Source organism: Oncorhynchus tshawytscha, unplaced genomic scaffold, assembly GCF_018296145.1.
Source record: "Oncorhynchus tshawytscha isolate Ot180627B unplaced genomic scaffold, Otsh_v2.0 Un_contig_6966_pilon_pilon, whole genome shotgun sequence".
In the NCBI taxonomy this organism is placed as follows: Eukaryota; Metazoa; Chordata; class Actinopteri; order Salmoniformes; family Salmonidae; genus Oncorhynchus; species Oncorhynchus tshawytscha.
Window position 1 is genome coordinate 246,234 of NW_024609684.1, and position 19,555 is coordinate 265,788.

A 19,555-nucleotide genomic window follows, 5' to 3' on the forward strand; every position below is an offset into this window, starting at 1 on the left:
TACACAGTGGCCCGATGCCTCGGAGCGCTCCCTGCTACGTGTTACACAGTGGCCCGATGCCTCGGAGCGCTCCCTGCTACATGTTACACAGTGGCCCGATGCCTCGGAGCGCTCCTGGCTACGTGTTACTCTCCAACCTCGGTCTGTCTGGGGCTGGCAGCTGTCAGGTGGGCTGAGGGTGTGTGGTCGTGCCGGGCCTGGCTCACCATGTCTCATGTTGGGGAAACAATGGGCGACTCAACAGAGGACACAGCCGAACCCATACGATGATAGAGGGTTCTTTAAGACTGTTGGTCTACGTCATCTTTCTAAAACACTCATCCACACACACACAGACACAGACACACACACACAGCTAACGCCACACCTCCCATCTGCCACCAGTGACATGTGTATGTGGCCCTCTTCATTTGGACATCATTATCAGCCACTGACTTGACAGGAGTTATGCAAATTGAGTGGCTGGACCCAGGAGGATTCTACTTCTGCCAGACAGACAGAGACGACGTGTGAGTGAGAGAGAGGCTCTTCTACAGGGACAGGAGAACATACATACATATCTGGCACTGTGTCGCAGCTCATCCAATCCATCTTAATCACATGAGAAATGTTTGACAAGTAGTTCAACATTGATCCTTATAGAAAGCACAACATCGTCATTGTCGTTTCCACAGAGATAAGCTCTCTCTCTCTCACACACACACACACACACACACACACACACACACACACACACACACACACACACACACACACACACACACACACACACACACACACACACACACACACAGCTGTGTTCTGTTCTGCTGCTCAAAAACCATAATGAGTATGTGCCTGGGCTCTCTCCTCTGAGTCACCTCCCAGTTCCACGTCCTCCCCCGTTTACCGCCACAACGCAGACTAAAACCACTGCTAACCATAGATAGGATGCATAGGTCAATTACATGAAGCTCTGCTGCTATACTGTCTACATATAGACAGGACTGAATGGCAGACTGGGTTATGTGACTAATAGACCATCCTGATTGATGAGAGGCTCCCATCAGAGTTTAGAGAGGAGCAACACTATCAGAGGCTATGATGTCCATGCTAACTGGACGGCTGGGGAATAACACAGGACCCCGTTGCTACTTCAAAGTGATATTTCCTTCCTGTGGGGAGTATGGGGATACATGTAAACATCTCACAAGTAAACATCATGTCATCCCTGATTGAGGGGACAAGACAATTTACTCTGCTCTCTGCTGTGCTGCCCCAGCGGGGGCCTCCTTGCGCAGCAGCACCACAGAGACACGGTCTCCCTCGACGAGCTGCGCGACACGGCCCCGGCACTAACAACTACCGCGGCGCTGCTAACAAATGCAGCGCGTCGTTGAAAGGAGGCCCCTAATCAGAGATGCAATTTGTTCATTAGTGGATTACAAACGAGGCCTCCGTGCTGATATGAGAGGCCGTGATTAGCACATGCTAATTGGCTGATTTCCTTATACTCCAGTTGAAGCTGCTCACAGGAGATGCCCCCCCCCCTCCATGGTTCGCTCCATGCTTGTTTGCGACAAATTAAGGCCAACTCAAACAATCTCTCCACAATTACAGTGGGGTGAGGGGGGGCTCTTGAGCACTCTGGTTTGATACCCCTCCCCTTCCTCTCCACCTCCCTACCTACCCCCCCACCCCCCGCCGATGCCCCAATCAAAGCGCTCGGCTACACAGCCACACAGGAAAAGGCAGGGCTTTGAAAAGCACGTAGAGGAAGAGGGAAGTGGAGGACCATATGCCAGCCGGCAGACTGCACTTCATTAGCCAGCCTCTTCTCCCTCTCACCATCTCTCCCCTCTTTCTTTTTGGACAAGGAGAGAGGGATGGGGGCAGTGGGGGGGACAGAGGGGAGAGTGAAAGAAAGTGAGAGTGAAATCCCGTCCCGCTCCTTATACTAATGATCTCATTTCAATACCCAGGAGGACCCCCAACTCTAATTGATGTCAAGTGTGTGCTTTCGCTGTTAATCAAGGAGAAGGCATCAAACGGAGAGAGCCTGGCTGTGTCTGGGCTTCACGCTCTGATCACAGGCAGCCCTCGTTCTCCGGGAAATCAGCAATACGGCGCTGCCGGACCCTAATTATCCCCGTAGCAGCCGGCTGGCCAGGCGAGGGCCAGATCTGATCATACCTGCTTAATTGGAATAGCACGGCCGCTTCCAATGCTGTCCGCTCGGCCCTCCAGTCCTTTCTTGTCCCTGTCTGGCTCGCTGGCCTTCCGAGACTGTGGAGAAGGAGATAGGAGAACAAGTAGGGGTTACAGAGGCCCTGAGTTAGGCCCTCTAAAGTGTCTGAACGAGGAGCCTGAACTAAGGTCTGTTACAGACCTCTTCTAGTCTCCACATAACAGGGCTCGTCTAATGGCTGCTAGAGGTGACTGGGGTTATTATTGTGTCTATGAGTCAACTTGACCCAGTTGTTGACCTCTCTCTAAGTTGCTAAGGAACTGGGAAGTGGACATGATGCATGTGTCTGTACATTCTAGAAGGTGGTCACATACAACCTTCCCTGTGGCCCGTAGATTCTCACTAAGCCATTTACCATTTAAAAGTCCTTTAGATCATTTTGTATGTATTTAACATCCATCATTTGAACATCTAATAATACATAGTCAACAGTGAAGAAGTAGATGTCCTGTGTGTGAGTGTGTATCTGGGCTCACAGTGAAGAAGAAGATGTCCTGTGTGTGTGTGTATCTGGGCTCACAGTGAAGAAGTAGATGTCCTGTGTGTGTGTGTGTGTGTGTATCTGGGCTCACAGTGAAGAGGTTGGAGCGGCGTTTGGACTGCTTGCGGACGGGCGTGGGGGTGTTGGTGGTCTGGGGGACGTCGATGCGTAGCTCCTTCTGACTGGTGCTGGGGGTGGAGGGTACTGACGAGGAGTAGTCACTCAGGCTGCCGCCATTACTGGTCTGCTACAGAGACACACACACTTCTATGTACTGTGTTGGTAACACTAACTTAGTTCAGAAAGAAGGAGTGTATTATGGATGAGAATAAACAGAGAGAAAGAGACAGAACAATATAAAAAAGTGTGATAGTGAGAAAGAGAGAAAGTTGAACATACAGCTGGTACAGCGTCCCCTCTTCATAATAACAGACACTACACTAGTATACAGCTGGTACAGCGTCCCCTCTTCATAATAACAGACACTACACTAGTATACAGCTGGTACAGCGTCCCCTCTTCATAATAACAGACACTACACTAGTATACAGCTGGTACAGCGTCCCCTCTTCATAATAACAGACACTACACTAGTATACAGCTGGTACAGCGTCCCCTCTTCATAATAACAGACACTACACTAGTATACAGCTGGTACAGCGTCCCCTCTTCATAATAACAGACACTACACTAGTATACAGCTGGTACAGCGTCCCCTCTTCATAATAACAGACACTACACTACAGTCCCCTCTTCATAATACAGCTAGTACAGCTGGTACAGCCCCTCTTCATAATAACAGACACTACACTAGTATACAGCTGGTACAGCGTCCCCTCTTCATAATAACAGACACTACACTAGTATACAGCTGGTACCCCTCTTCATAATAACAGACACTACACTAGTATACAGCGTCCCCTCTTCATAATAACAGACACTACACTAGTATACAGCTGGTACAGCCCCTCTTCATAATAACAGACACTACACTAGTCCCCTCTTCATAATAACAGACACTACACTACAGCGTCCCCTCTTCATAATAACAGACACTACACTAGTATACAGCACCCCCTTCTTCACTACAATAACAGACACTACACTAGTATACAGCTGGTACAGCGTCCCCTCTTCACTAATAACAGACACTACACTACACTAGTATACAGCTGGTACCCCTCTTCATAATAACAGACACTACACTAGTATACAGCACCTCTTCATAATAACAGACACTACACTAGTATACAGCACCCCCTCTTCATAATAACAGACACTACACTAGTATACAGCACCCCCTCTTCATAATAACAGACACTACACTAGTATACAGCTGGTACAGCGTCCCCTCTTCATAATAACAGACACTACACTAGTATACGGCGTCCCCTCTTCATAATAACAGACACTACACTAGTATACAGTCCCCTCTTCATAATAACAGACACTACACTAGTATACAGCTGGCAGCGTCCCCCTCTTCATAATAACAGACACTACACTAGTATACAATAACAGACACTACACTAGTATACCCCTCTTCATAATAACAGACACTACACTAGTATACAGCGTCCCCTCTTCATAATAACAGACACTACACTAGTATAACAGACACTACACTAGTACAGCGTCCCCTCTTCATAATAACAGACACTACACTAGTATACAGCGTCCCCTCTTCATAATAACAGACACTACACTAGTATACAGCGTACAGCGTCCCTTCATTCACCCCCTCTTCATAATAACAGACACTACACTAGTATACAGCTAGTATACAGCACCCCCTCTTCATAATAACAGACACTACACTAGTATACAGCAGCGTCCCCCTCTTCATAATAACAGACACTACACTAGTATACAGCGTCCCCTCTTCATAATAACAGACACTACACTAGTATACAGCACAGCGTCCCCTCTTCATAATAACAGACACTACACTAGTATACAGCGTCCCCTCTTCCCCTCTTCATAATAACAGACACTACACTAGTATACAGTATACAGCGTCCCCTCTTCATAATAACAGACACTACACTAGTATACAGCACCCCTCTTCATAATAACAGACACTACACTAGTATACAGCACCCTCTTCATAATAACAGACACTACACTAGTATACAGCAGTCCCCTCTTCATAATAACAGACACTACACCCCTCTTCATAATAACAGACACTACACTAGTATACAGCACAGCATCCCCTCTTCATAATAACAGACACTACACTAGTATACAGCGTCCCCTCTTCATAATAACAGACACTACACAGACAGTATCCCCTCTTCATAATAACAGACACTACACTAGTAATAACAGACACTACACTAGTATCCCCTTCTTAACAGACATAATAACAGACACTACACTAGTATACAGCTGGTACAGCATCCCCTCTTCATAATAACAGACACTACACTAGTATACAGCATCATAATAACCCTACACTTCATAATAACAGACACTACACTAGTATACAGCATCCCCTCTTCATAATAACAACAGACACTACAGCATCCCCTCTTCATAATAACAGACACTACACTAGTACGGCATCCCTCTTCATAATAACAGACACTACACCGGCGTCCCCTCTTCATAATAACAGACACTACACTAGTATACAGCATCCCCTCTTCATAATAACAGACACTACACTAGTATACAGCTGGTACAGTATCTCCTCTTCATAATAAAATACACTAGATCTGTGTCACTCATAACCTCTACCATTCCTCCTAGATTCCTTAACACTCTACTGTACAACAAGAGCCCCAGCTTGGGAGAGGATTATGGGTAGCATTGAAGACACACTGAGGGCCATTCTGCATCAGGAAAGTACTGTTACTTTGTGAAAACAACCCTGATTCTCAGGGGATGAGCTGGGCTACGGAGACAAGCTGAATGATGCTGGCTTAATGACAAATCGATGGGGGACTGAGTGCTGTGGATCGAAAACACTACAGTGTGGTAAATGGTGTGTGTGTGTGTGTGGATCGAAGACACGACAGGTTGGTAAACGGTGTGTGTGTGTGTGGATCGAACACACGACAGGTTGGTAAACGGTGTGTGTGTGTGTGTGATGTGTGTGTGTGTGATCGAACACACGACACAGTCGAAGACACGACAGGGTGGTAGACGGTGTGTGTGTGTGTGTGTGTGTGTGTGGATCGAACACACGACAGGGTGGTAAACGGTGTGTGTGTGTGGATCGAAGACACGACAGGGTGGTAGACGGTGTGGTGTGTGTGTGTGTGTGTGGATCGAAGACACGACAGGGTGGTAGACGGTGTGTGTGTGTGTGTGGATCGAAGACACAACGGGTGGTAGACGGTGTGTGTGTGTGTGTGGATCGAAGACACGACAGGGTGGTAGACGGTGTGTGTGTGTGGATCGAAGACACGACAGGGTGGTAAACGGTGTGTGTGTGGATCGAAGACACGACAGGGTGGATCGAAGACACGACAGGGTGGTAAACGGTGTGTGTGTGTGTGGATCAAAGACACGACAGGGTGGTAGACGGTGTGTGTGTGTGTGGATCGAAGACACGACGGGTGGTAGACGGTGTGTGTGTGTGTGTGGATCTAAGACACGACAGGGTGGTAGACGGTGTGTGTGTGTGTGTGGATCGAAGACACGACAGGGTGGTAGACGGTGTGTGTGTGTGGATCGAAGACACGACAGGGTGGTAGACGGTGTGTGTGTGTGTGTGCATGGTAAAAGAGATGCTGCTGCTGCTGGGAGAAGCATCTTACAGCACAACGCTGACAGAGGAAGAGGGAGGAAGAACAAATATGGACAAGGGAATGTAGTCAAGAACCTCAATGTGGCCATTTTGTTTGTGTGTCAGTAAATTGTGTCTGTCGGTAAATGTATTTGTGTGTGTGTGTGTGTACCTACCTGGCTGATGTGTACTGCTGCTGCCACCTGTGCAGAACACACAGAGGAGTGGCTAGGGGAGTTGGGGAGGGACTTGCACGGACCAATGGACAGCTGCTGCTTCTTCCTGGTCGCCACGATCTTCTGGGCCACTGCAACAACACAACACAGTCATCATTCAGAGGGTCTCTTCTCCCAACGGAGACACATAGCGGGCTAGACAACCTAATAGAAAAAAGAGAGAAAATAAAACAAAGAGAAATGGAGAGAGAAGAGAGAGAGAGAGCTAGACCAACTAATCGAAGGAAGAGATGGATACAAGAGAGAACGAGAGTGAGAAATGGAAAGAGAAGAGAGAGAGAGCTAGACCAACTAATCGAAGGAAGAGATGGATACAAGAGAGAACGAGAGTGAGAAATGGAGAGAGAAGAGAGAGAGAGCTAGACCAACTAATCGAAGGAAGAGATGGATACAAGAGAGAACGAGAGTGAGAAATGGAAAGAGAAGAGAGAGAGAGCTAGACCAACTAATCGAAGGAAGAGATGGATACAAGAGAGAACGAGAGTGAGAAATGGAAAGAGAAGAGAGAGAGAGCTAGACCAACTAATCGAAGGAAGAGATGGATACAAGAGAGAACGAGAGTGAGAAATGGAAAGAGAAGAGAGAGAGAGCTAGACCAACTAATCGAAGGAAGAGATGGATACAAGAGAGAACGAGAGTGAGAAATGGAGAGAGAAGAGAGAGAGAGCTAGACCAACTAATCGAAGGAAGAGATGGATACAAGAGAGAACGAGAGTGAGAAATGGAGAGAGAAGAGAGAGAGAGAGCTAGACCAACTAATCGAAGGAAGAGATGGATACAAGAGAGAACGAGAGTGAGAAATGGAGAGAGAAGAGAGAGAGAGAGCTAGACCAACTAATCGAAGGAAGAGATGGATACAAGAGAGAACGAGAGTGAGAAATGGAGAGAGAAGAGAGAGAGAGCTAGACCAACTAATCGAAGGAAGAGATGGATACAAGAGAGAACGAGAGTGAGAAATGGAGAGAGAAGAGAGAACACTAGCTAATGGTTCAGACCAGAACAGTCCATTATTCCTCATAATGCTGACGCAGGCAGCTCCAGCAGCCCTGTCTGTGAATCTCCTATCTATCTGGTCCACAGCAGAGCCCCTGTCCGCCTTCCACACACACCCCTTACCTGCTAACAGCTCCAGTGATTATTTCACAATTATTATACAGGAGCGAGAGAGGAGAGAGAGCGGGCTATCAGTGTTATTGAAAAGGGCAATGCCAATCAATGGGTTCTCAGCTGCCTCCTATCGATCCCCAGGTCCAGCGCTCTGGCCCAATCAGGGAGGGATATTCAAACGTTCCGTCATCTCCGTGGTGATCGAGGCCATTGATCCGGCCCACCGGAGGGTAGGGGGAGGGGCCTCGTAGGAGTTCAGCTGTTCAAATATACATCTCTCAGACGGAGGGGAATGCTCCTTTTACAAACTCTAACAACTAGAAAATGCAACTTCATAGACTTCTATTCTCCAAGTTTAACTTTTTTATTGAGTGAGTTTAACTTTCTGGAAATGGGTACAAAGCTGCATGGTAGTACTAGTAAAGATCCCTCACAAATGACAAACATGTCTGTGAATATATCCTCCTTCCAAGGACTTATATATGTTAAGAATCAAGAGACAAGTTATGAGAGATGATCCCATTGTGTCCATCTAGTTTGGGCAGGACAGGGTTAACATCACATCCTTCTTCCCTCAGTCTCAGATTCCATTATCCCCAGCCCCAATAAACAGGGCCGGGTTTCATTTGGTGTGAGATGAAACCATTGTTTTAATTGGGCCCATTAATGGCCTCTGTTTTAATGAGGAGCCAGTCATAAACATTTACCTTCAGGTGAGAGGGCCGTGCCAAGGGCAGGAGGAGAGACCTGCTCTCTGTGGTTAGACACTACAGTACAACTAGACCTGCTCTCTCTGTGGTTAGACACTACAACTAGACCTGCTCTCTCTGTGGTTAAACACTACAGTACAACTAGACCTGCTCTCTCTGTGGTTAAACACTACAGTACAACTAGACCTGCTCTCTCTGTGGTTAAACACTACAGTACAACTAGACCTGCTCTCTCTGTGGTTAAACACTACAGTACAACTAGACCTGCTCTCTCTGTGGTTAAACACTACAGTAAAACTAGACCTGCTCTCTGTGGTTAAACACTACAGTACAACTAGACCTGCTCTCTCTGTGGCTAAACACCACAGTAAAACTAGACCTGCGCTCTGTGGTTAAACACCACAGTAAAACTAGACCTGCTCTCTGTGGTTAAACACTACAGTACAACTAGACCTGCTCTCTGTGGTTAAACACTATAGTAAAACTAGACCTGCTCTCTCTGTGGCTAAACACTACAGTAAAACTAGACCTGCTCTCTCTGTGGCTAAACACTACAGTAAAACTAGACCTGCTCTCTCTGTGGCTAAACACTACAGTAAAACTAGACCTGCTCTCTCTGTGGCTAAACACTACAGTAAAACTAGAACTGCTCTCTGTGGTTAAACACTACAGTAAAACTAGACCTGCTCTCTCTGTGGTTAAACACTACAGTAAAACTAGACCTGCTCTCTCTGTGGTTAAACACTACAGTAAAACTAGACCTGCTCTCTCTGTGGTTAAACACTACAGTAAAACTAGATCTGCTCTCTCTGTGGTTAACACTACAGTAAACCTCTGAGCCTCTGTGGTAAAACTCAGTCCCCAGTTCAATCGCGTGAACCTGGTAGTCAAACACTGGTAAAATGCAGAGCCAATTGTTCAATCAAAATCGATAACCGGAGATCCCGGCATATGCCAAAAATCTTCTTTCCATGCAGTAGAGATGGTTTGAAATCATATCACAATACTGAAACACAATGAATTACCCGACAACCCTGAACACAACCTGAAGTAACTCTGTCTTTACAAGACTTCCGTGGATAACAGCCAGCCATTGGACAACAGTGAAGTAGACTAGACGGAGCTGATCTGTAGAAGATATATGTGATACAGGTCCACACACACAGCCAGGCCTGGGCTGTATATTACTTTAAGTGTTAAGAACAGTTATGATAAGGCTGGGTTAAATATTTAAACTGCACGGCTAATACCATTTAACTTTAACCATCAATCTTACTTCTCCTCTGAGAGGCTGCCATTTATTCTAATGGAAATGTCTCCCCTCTGATCAGATTTATGGCAGACTGGAGGAGAGGAGGGCCCAGAGCTAACTGCTACAGACCAGGCAGCCTGGAGGAGAGGAGGGCCCAGAGCTAACTGCTACAGAGCAGGCAGACTGGAGGAGAGGAGAGCCCAGAGCTAACTGCTACAGACCAGGCAGCCTGGAGGAGAGGAGGGCCCAGAGCTAACTGCTACAGAGCAGGCAGACTGGAGGAGAGGAGAGCCCAGAGCTAACTGCTACAGACCAGGCAGACTGGAGGAGAGGAGGGCCCAGAGCTAACTGCTACAGACCAGGCAGACTGGAGAAGAGGAGGGCCCAGAGCTAACTGCTACAGACCAGACAGACTGGAGGAGAGGAGAGCCCAGAGCTAACTGCTACAGGCCAGGCAGACTGGAGGAGAGGAGAGCCCAGAGCTAACTGCTACAGACCAGACAGACTGGAAGAGAAGAGAGCCCAGAGCTAACTGCTACAGACCAGGCAGACTGGAAGAGAGCCCAGAGCTAACTGCTACAGACCAGGCAGACTGGAAGAGAAGAGAGCCCAGAGCTAACTACTACAGACCAGACAGACTGGAAGAGAGCCCAGAGCTAACTGCTACAGACCAGGCAGACTGGAGGAGAGGAGAGCCCAGAGCTAACTGCTACAGACCAGGCAGACTGGAGGAGAGGAGAGCCCAGAGCTAACTGCTACAGACCAGGCAGACTGGAGGAGAGGAGAGCCCAGAGCTAACTGCTACAGATCAGGCAGACTGGAGGAGAGGAGAGCCCAGAGCTAACTGCTACAGACCAGGCAGACTGGAGGAGAGGAGAGCCCAGAGCTAACCGCTACAGATCAGGTAACTTAATGCATTTTAACACCAGTCAGTCAGCCAGGTATCATAAGTATGTTTATATAGTCTACACCAGGGGTTCACCATTTTGATCAAATGAGTTTAACGACACCACCACGTAAAAAACAGCCAATGTTTACTTCTTTAATTGGGGCTATGACAGTCTATTACAAACCAGTCTGACAGTAGCTGTGACAGTAGCTTTGACAGTAGATTTAATGCCTGGTTTTGTCCACTCTGATCTAATGAGGCTTGTGGGTACCGTAGAGGGTAACAGGAGACAGATCCGTGTTCCTGAGAGTCTGATCTTTCAGGGATGGGGTCATAACATTTTGGAGCTTAAACCTTTCAAAAGGATAGAGCCCCATTTGTAAGGAGAAAACAGAAACCGCTCTGTTTATTACAACCACATCTAGTGGTTGCCGGAGGTTACTGATGTAACCCCGGTTCTATGAACCAAGCAAAATTTGTCAAATGTATTTCAGAGTTTCTCTTGCGACCCCATTTTCAAAATCAGGCGACCCCCTTATGGGGTTCAGATCCCTAGTTTGAGAAACACTGCTCTACACTGTTGTCATTCGTTTAAACATTTTTTATTCAATTAAAATTGTAGTTGTCATAAAAAAAATAACAATAGTGAGGCTATATACAGGGGGTACTCTTACCGAGTCAAAGTGCGGAGGTACTGGTTAGACGAGGTAATTGAGGTAATGTGTATATGTAGGGGTAAAGTGAACTATGCATAGATAATAAAACAGTGACTAGCAGCAGAGTAAAAAGAAAAAGGGAGGGGGGGTCAATGTAAATAGTCCAGGTAGCCATTTGAATAACTGTTTAGCAGTCTAATGGCTTGGGGGTAGCAGCTGTTTAGGAGCCTTTTAGGGCCTAGACTTGGTGCTCCGGTACAGGTCAAAGAGTTTGTTTACCAATTGTGCATTATGATTTTGTGTGAAATACACCGAGGTGGTAGAGAGAGCGCTAACAGGCTGAGGGGGAGAGAGAGAGCGCTAACAGGCTGAGGGGGAGAGAGAGAGCGCTAACAGGCTGAGGGGGGAGAGAGAGCGCTAACAGGCTGAGGGGGGAGAGAGAGCGCTAACAGGCTGAGGGGGGAGAGAGAGCGCTAACAGGCTGAGGGGGAAGAGAGAGCGCTAACAGGCTGAGGGGGGAGAGAGAGCGCTAACAGGCTGAGGGGGAGAGAGAGAGCGCTAACAGGCTGAGGGGGGGAGAGAGAGCGCTAACAGGCTGAGGGGGAGAGAGAGCGCTAACAGGCTGAGGGGGGAGAGAGAGCGCTAACAGGCTGAGGGGGAGAGAGAGCGCTAACAGGCTGAGGGGGGAGAGAGCGCTAACAGGCTGAGGGGGAGAGAGAGCGCTAACAGGCTGAGGGGGAGAGAGAGCGCTAACAGGCTGAGGGGGGAGAGAACGCTAATAGGTGAGGGGGGAGAGAGAGCGCTAACAGGCTGAGGGGAGAGAGAGCGCTAACAGGCTGAGGGGAGAGAGAGCGCTAACAGGCTGAGGGGAGAGAGAGCGCTAACAGGCTGAGGGGAGAGAGAGCGCTAACAGGCTGAGGGGGAGAGAGAGCGCTAACAGGCTGAGGGGGGAGAGAACGCTAATAGGGTGAGGGGGGAGAGAGCTAACAGGCTGAGGAGGGGAGAGAACGCTAACAGGCTGAGGGGGGAGAGAGAGCGCTAACAGGCTGAGGGGGGAGAGAGTGCGCTAACAGGCTGAGGGGGAGAGAGAACGCTAATAGGCTGAGGGGGAGAGAGAACGCTAATAGGCTGAGGGGGAGAGAGAACGCTAATAGGCTGAGGGGGGAGAGAGAACGCTAATAGGCTGAGGGGGAGAGAGAACGCTAATAGGCTGAGGGGGAGAGAGAACGCTAATAGGCTGAGGGGGGGAGCGCGAACAGGCTGAGGGGGGAGCGCGAACAGGCTGAGGGGGAGAGCGCGAACAGGCTGAGGGGGGGGAGAGCGCGAACAGGCTGAGGGGGAGAGCGCGAACAGGCTGAGGGGGGGGAGCGCGAACAGGCTGAGGGGGAGAGCGCGAACAGGCTGAGGGGGGGAAGCGCGAACAGGCTGAGGTGGTGCGACAGCTAACCTTTTCCCTCCAACACCCAACTGGACAGAGTGTGAAAAAAGAGAGAGGGACGGACACACACAGAAAGCGAGAGAGAGAAAGTGGTGGTGAGGGTGCGGTCAGGGTGGTTAGTGCAGGCCTGCTATAAATATTAACTAATGAGTCAGAAGGAGCTAACGTGTCAGATAATGAGGCGCTAGCTGTGGCCTGCCGTGTGTGTGTGTGTGTGTGTGTGTGTGTGTGTGTGTGTGTGTGTGTGTCGCCTGCCAGGGATCCACTGGGGAAAAGGTCACTATTGTACCTCACTTATAACCCAGTAATTAGACCATCCTCCATTAGACATGCCCTCTTACTCACTATCTTTTCTCTCTCTCTCTGCCAGGGGCCCCACATCGCAGACGAGGCCCACGTCAACCAAAATAAAGGCCCCACATTGACAAACAGACACAGAGGCCCCACAAGAGCTACGTACGGTCACACATGGATAGTGTTGTGTACTGCTGTAGCGCCTCATGTCTGTCTTCGTCGACTGTTAGCAGGGCGCCTGCTGTGCCGCCAGGGGAAACACTGATCTACTCCGACAGGCCCTTAGATTTGTTATCAAAACAATCCACCGCTAATTTGTCTTAATAACCACCCTCATCTTGACAGACACTCATTTCCCTCTATGTGAGGACTGAGGAACATAGCCCCTTCTGTTTCCACAGATGAGATAGATATTTGGTCGGAATTTTGGAAACAATGGCTAGGTGTGTTGCCATGGTAACTAGCGTACCTGTGAATACACTGGGTTAAAGTGGAACTGACAGATATGCAGATATGAAAGACAATCATAATATCAGTCAAAAATATCAAATTCCCAGTTTATGCTGCAAAACCAACTTTATAAGAGGTTTTAAAAATATGTTCTATGTGACTCAACATTCCATGACGTACACGAAGGCATTGTTGGCAGAATAGATGGATGCAGTTCAATGAATGATTGATATAATTCACCAATACATTTCCTGACAAAAACAAATGAATGTAACTAAGGCTGGGAATGTCAATAAGATCAAACTAGGAAGGGCGATAATCACAAGTCAGTCATAAAGTTGCTAATGTGCTAGCGTATCTATTTATGTAGCAAGCTAAAAACACAGAGCCTAACTTTAGCTAGCTAGCTGCTAGGAGGATGTCATGTCATTGGAGAAGTGGGTGAGTGACTGTCTATTTGAGTGACTGTCTATTTCCCCTCATCGTTTTTCAGTGGCTACACACAGCTAGAGATGCAGGAGTCATTTGGTTAGCTAACTTTAACGACTGTTATACAGTTAGCATATATCTTACGTTCGCAAATTCCCCTTGGCTAACTACTCCGATTTCAGAGCACTCTCGTCTGAGTGTGTCAGAGCGCAGAATAACTGATGAATTTACGAATGAGCAACACTTGCTGAATATGACTGGTGTCAGTAAACGTAGGGGCAAAAAAATGAATAGTTAATCAAGAACGCGCTAGATAACATGTAAACAGCCTAACTAGCTCTGCTACGGCAAGTAAAATGGTCAGAGTGAGGTGTTCTCTCATTTGTGTCTGGAAGTAGCTAGCCGACTTTAGCCAGTTAGGTTTGGGTGCTTGGTTGGGACAAGCATGCAGCATGGCAGGCAAGCTGCAGAGGACGAGGAGGCTATTCCCCATTGTTAATCAGTGGAATTTTGAAGGCCAACAAGCTGAAAAGGTTTGAGGGTTAATCTAATGTTTCTTGGTTAGATTTCGCTCTGGCTAGCATTAGTTGTTGATCTCGTTGTATAACTGAGGGAGACAGAGTCTAACGTTTCTTGGTTAGATTTCGCTCTGGCTAGCATTAGTTGTTGATCTCGTTGTATAACTGGGGGAGACCGTTTCATGGTTATTTGATCAATAAGACTGTAAAGTATGTTATGGCTTTTGCAGAATAAGTTGGCCTGTAAACACGCAGTCCAAACGCACTGCCGCCTTCCCACTCTATATTATTATACAACCGTTAAAATGCTGCCAGTTCCACTTTAAAGAGGGCAGCAGAGATGAACACCAGTGAATGTCATTCAGAGATACGGGTATAGAGGTGATAGGATCTACTTTGCGCCACAGAAGCCAGTTCATTTGGCCTGGTTGTCGTAAATCACCTTCACCATGCGCGGTTTCATCAACAAGTTGACTGATTTCCTAGTTCTCTAGGGTTGATCTGCAATGACTGGATTCAGAACTTCTAGACTTGGTGAAATACAGGGGCATTAGAATCCTGACTGTGTCCATTATAACACAGTAGCTAATTACAGCAATAGAAGGTATACGACAGTGACAATACCGTAAATCAGTGTCCCTGGAGCACGTGAGTATGTCTGTGAATCCTTCTGTGTGTATGTGTGTGTGTGTTCCAGCAAGAGGACAAGGAGGCTTCTCAGCTCGTTAGTGTGTGCTAACGAAGCACTGCGTCCCGGCTCTGACACGGGGCGGCTGCAGCGGTGCGCGCGACTTGCCATGGCGACCGTAATTAGGATAATTAAATTAGCGAGCTGATGGACGAGGGGCCAGAGCGCTGTCAGGATCCCTGTCACCCCCCTACATCCCCTTCCCATAGAACACCACCCCCATCACACCCCATCCCTCAGACAGACAGCCTGCCCAGGCCCTCAGACAGACAGCCTGCCCAGGCCCTCAGACAGACAGCCTGCCCAGGCCCTCAGACAGACAGCCTGCCCAGGCCCTCAGACAGACAGCCTGCCCAGGCCCTCAGACAGACTGCCTGCCCAGGCCAAAGCACCTGACCTGATACACATAATGACCTGTGATGCTCTGTGTCATAGACAAGTACGGTGCCATCAGAAAGTATTCACACCCCTCGTCTTTTTACACATTTGGTTGTTACAGCCTGAATTTAAAATGGATGACATTTATATTTTATCGTCACTGGCCTACACACAATACCCCATAATGTCAAAGTGGAATTCTGTTTTTTAAAAGAAAAGCTGAAATGTCTATAAGTATTCAACTCCATTGTTATGGCAGGCCTAAATAAGTTCAAGAGGAGAAGTGCTTAACAAGTCACGTAGTAAGTTGCATGGACTCTCTGTGTGTAATAGTGTTTAACATTATGTTTTAATGACTACCTCATCTCGGTAACCCACACATACAAATATCTGTAAGGTCCCTCAGTCAAGCAGTGCATTTCAAACACAGATTCAACCACAAAAAACAGGGAGGTTTTCTAATGCCTCGCAGAGAAGTGCACCTATTGGTAGATGGGTACAACAACAACAAAAAGCAGACATATCCCTTTGAGCATGAAGTTATTAATTACACTTTGGATGGTGTATCAATACACCCAGTCACTACAAAGATACAGGCACCCTTCCTAACTCAGCTGCCAGAGAGGAAGGAAACCGCTCAGGGATTTCACCATGAGGCCAAAACAGTTACAGAGTTTAATGGCTATGATAGGAAAAAACGGAGGATGGATACACAACATTATAGTTACTCCACAATATCAAACTAAATGACAGAGTGAAAAGGAGGAAGCTGGTACAGAATAAAAATATTCTAAAACATGCATCCTGTTTGCAACAAGGCACGAAAGTAATACTGCAAAAATGTGGCAAAGAAATTCACTTTTTGTCCTGAATAAAAAGTGTTATGTTTGGGGCAAATCCATTACAACACATTACTGAGTACCACTCTCCATATTTTCAAGCATAGTGGTGGCTGCATCATGTTAAGGGTATACTTGTAATTGTTGTAAGGAACGGGTTTTTCAGGATAAAAAATAAATGGAATGGAGCTAAGCACAGGCAACATCATAGAGGAAAACCTGATTCAGTCTGCTTTCCACCAGACACTGGGAGATGAATTCACCTTTCAACAGGACAATAACCTAAAACACAAGGACAAATCTACACAAGTTGCTTACCAAGAAGACAGTGAATGTTCCTGAGTGGGCGAGTAACAGTTTTGACTTGAATCTACTTGAAAAATCTATGACAAGACCTGAAAATGGTTGTCTAGCAATGATCAACAACCAATTTGACAGAGCTTGAAGAATTTTGAAATTAATAAAAATGGGCAAATGTTTTACAATCCAGGTGTGGAAAGCTCTTAGACTTACCCAGAAAGACTCACAGCTATAAATGCTGCCGAAGTGTTGACTCAGGAGGGTGAATAATTAAGTAAATGAGATGTGTATTTCATTTTCAATAACTGTGCAAAATGTCTAAAAACATGTTTTTACTTCGTCATTATGTGGTATTTTATTAGGATCCCCGTTAGCTGTTGTTAAAGCAGCAGCTCTCCCTGGGGTCCAACACACAACATGATACACAATGACATAATACAGAACATCATCAGACAAGAACAGCTCAAGGACAGAACTACATACATTTTTAAAAGGCACACGTAGCCTATATATCAATGCATACGCCCAAACTATCTAGCTCCAATAGGGGAGAGGTGTTGTGCTGCGAGGTGTTGCTTTATCTGTTTTTTGAAACCAGGTTTGCTGTTTATTTGAGCAATATGAGATGGAACGGAGTTCCATGCAATAAGGGCTCTATATAATACTGTACGTTTTCTTGAATTTGTTCTGGATTTGGAGACTGTGAAAAGACCCCTGGTGGCATGTCTGGTGGGATAAGTGTGTGTGTCAGAGCTGTGTGTAAGTTGACTATGAAAACTATGATTTTCAACACGTTCAAAAAGAAGAAGTGATGTAGTCAGTCTCTCCTCTACCTTTATCCAAGAGAGACTGGCAGCATAGTATTTATATCAGCCCTCTGATTACAATGAAGAGTAAGACATGTCGCTGCTGTTCTGGGCCAGATGCAGCTTAACTAGGTCTTTCCTTGCAGCACTGGACCACACAACTGGACAATAATCAAGATTAGACAAAACTAGAGCCTGCAGAACTTGCTTTTTGGAGTGTTGTGTCAAAAAAGCAGAGCATCTCTTTATTACAGCCAGACCTCTTCCCATCTTTACAACCACTGAATTATGGGGTATTGTGTGTAGATGGGTGAGGAGAAAAAAATGGTTTTATAAAATGCTGAATTCAGGCTCTAACAACAAAATGTGGAATAAGTCAAGGGATATGAATACCTTCTGCACTGTACACATTAATACACTAACACACTCCTGTCGTGTGGTTCTACCATGAGAACCTCTGACCCCACAAAAACGCTGAACCACGAAAGCATAGTGACAGGACCGCTACATAGCTAGCACGCACGCACAAACACACACACACAGCACTCTGCCAAAACAAACGAATCCTCTTCATTTGCCCCTCCCCCATCACAAACGAATCCTCTTCATTTGCCCCTCCCCCATCACATAAATCTAATGCGTGTAGATGACTGTGTATCTGTGCCAATTATTTTAATGGTAAATGTTCTGATCAGTCATGCAACAGGATCATGTATTTTATCCCTGTTCACACATTACAACTCATTGTATCCTTGTTCACACATTACAACTCATTGGCTGTTTTATTTGATTTAAACCAAGACTTGGCATTATTTTACTGTTACCTTGAATTTCCATAAAGTCCCATTGGAATCGTGTCAAATTAGTGCAAGTCAACATTACCTTCTGGCATGGCGATTCATAGCCTATATGAGCGTGTGGTTCATAATGAACGTATGTAGCGTGTGGTTCATAATGCGTGTGGTTCATAATGAACGTATGTAGCGTGTGGTTCATAATGAACGTATGTAGCGTGTGGTTCATAATGAACGTATGTAGCGTGTGGTTCATAATGAACGTATGTAGCATGTGGTTCATAATGAACGTATGTAGCATGTGGTTCATAATGAATGAATGAACGCATGTGGTTATGTAGCATGTGGTTCATAATGAAGGTATGTAGCATGTGGTTCATAATGAACGTATGTAGCATGTAGCATGTGGTTCATAATGAATGTAGCATGTGGTTCATAATGAATGCAGTAAATGGTTCATAATGGTAGCATGTGGTTCATAATGAACGTATGTAGCATGTGGTTCATAATGAAGGTATGAAGCATGTGGTTCATAATCGTATGATGGTTGAGTAAATGATGGTATACATATCATGTCTAACAGAAATCGATCCATAGTTAAAGTGAGATCACGGACTACACATGCAAGGCTGCAAAGATCAATACACAAAATGTGTTGAGGAATGATTCCTGTTTTATAAATTGCAGCTTCATTTTCAACGGTCTGCTACACTATTACACCCTGGCGATGAATGAATGGGAGACGGGCTAAATCTACAACACCTTCATTTATCATCTGTGATTTAAAACGCGATTTATCTGCACAACGACTGAGTGGTGAAAGTCAGATAAATAATGTCATTCTAAACAGACCTGTTTCTCTATGCGATGCCGTACACCAGCAAATGAAACACAGTTAGAATTATACTGAAAACAATACCAATATTAAAAGAATAGTAATCTTGACCATCATAACAAAAATCCACAGTTCCTTCCATCCAAAGCACATGTCACATGATGTGAGTGAATTGAACCCAGCACCTTAATATAGACACAGCTATCTGGACCACACTACAAACACACCACAGGGCTCGGAGCAGACATAACGGGCTCCAACAGTGTGTGTGTGTGTGTGTGTGTGTGTGTGTGTGTGTGTGTGTGTGTGAGAGAATAGAGTACAGTCAGGCGAATACGCGCCACAATCAAAAGGTCACCTTTTATACAACAAAATGGAGTCTGAGATACATTCAGAGACCGTGAGTAGATGAGAGGAACACAGGAGGTAGATGACTAGAGATGATGCTATTGGTCCTCTATTACAGGAGAATTAGTGTGGGGGGGGGGGGGG

General features: G+C 46.3%; 1 protein-coding gene across 1 annotated transcript in view; it reads right to left on the minus strand.

Moving 5' to 3' along the window:
• agap1 (ArfGAP with GTPase domain, ankyrin repeat and PH domain 1) overlaps positions 1–19,555 on the minus strand; it is a 137,849-nt gene that overhangs the window by 104,036 nt on the left and 14,258 nt on the right. Inside the window, exons 4-6 of the mRNA XM_042316930.1 lie at positions 6,621–6,751; positions 2,800–2,955; positions 2,173–2,265 (exon numbers count right to left, since the gene is read on the minus strand). Coding sequence (XP_042172864.1) covers positions 2,173–2,265; positions 2,800–2,955; positions 6,621–6,751 — 380 coding nt within the window. The remainder of the gene's footprint in view (positions 1–2,172; positions 2,266–2,799; positions 2,956–6,620; positions 6,752–19,555) is intronic.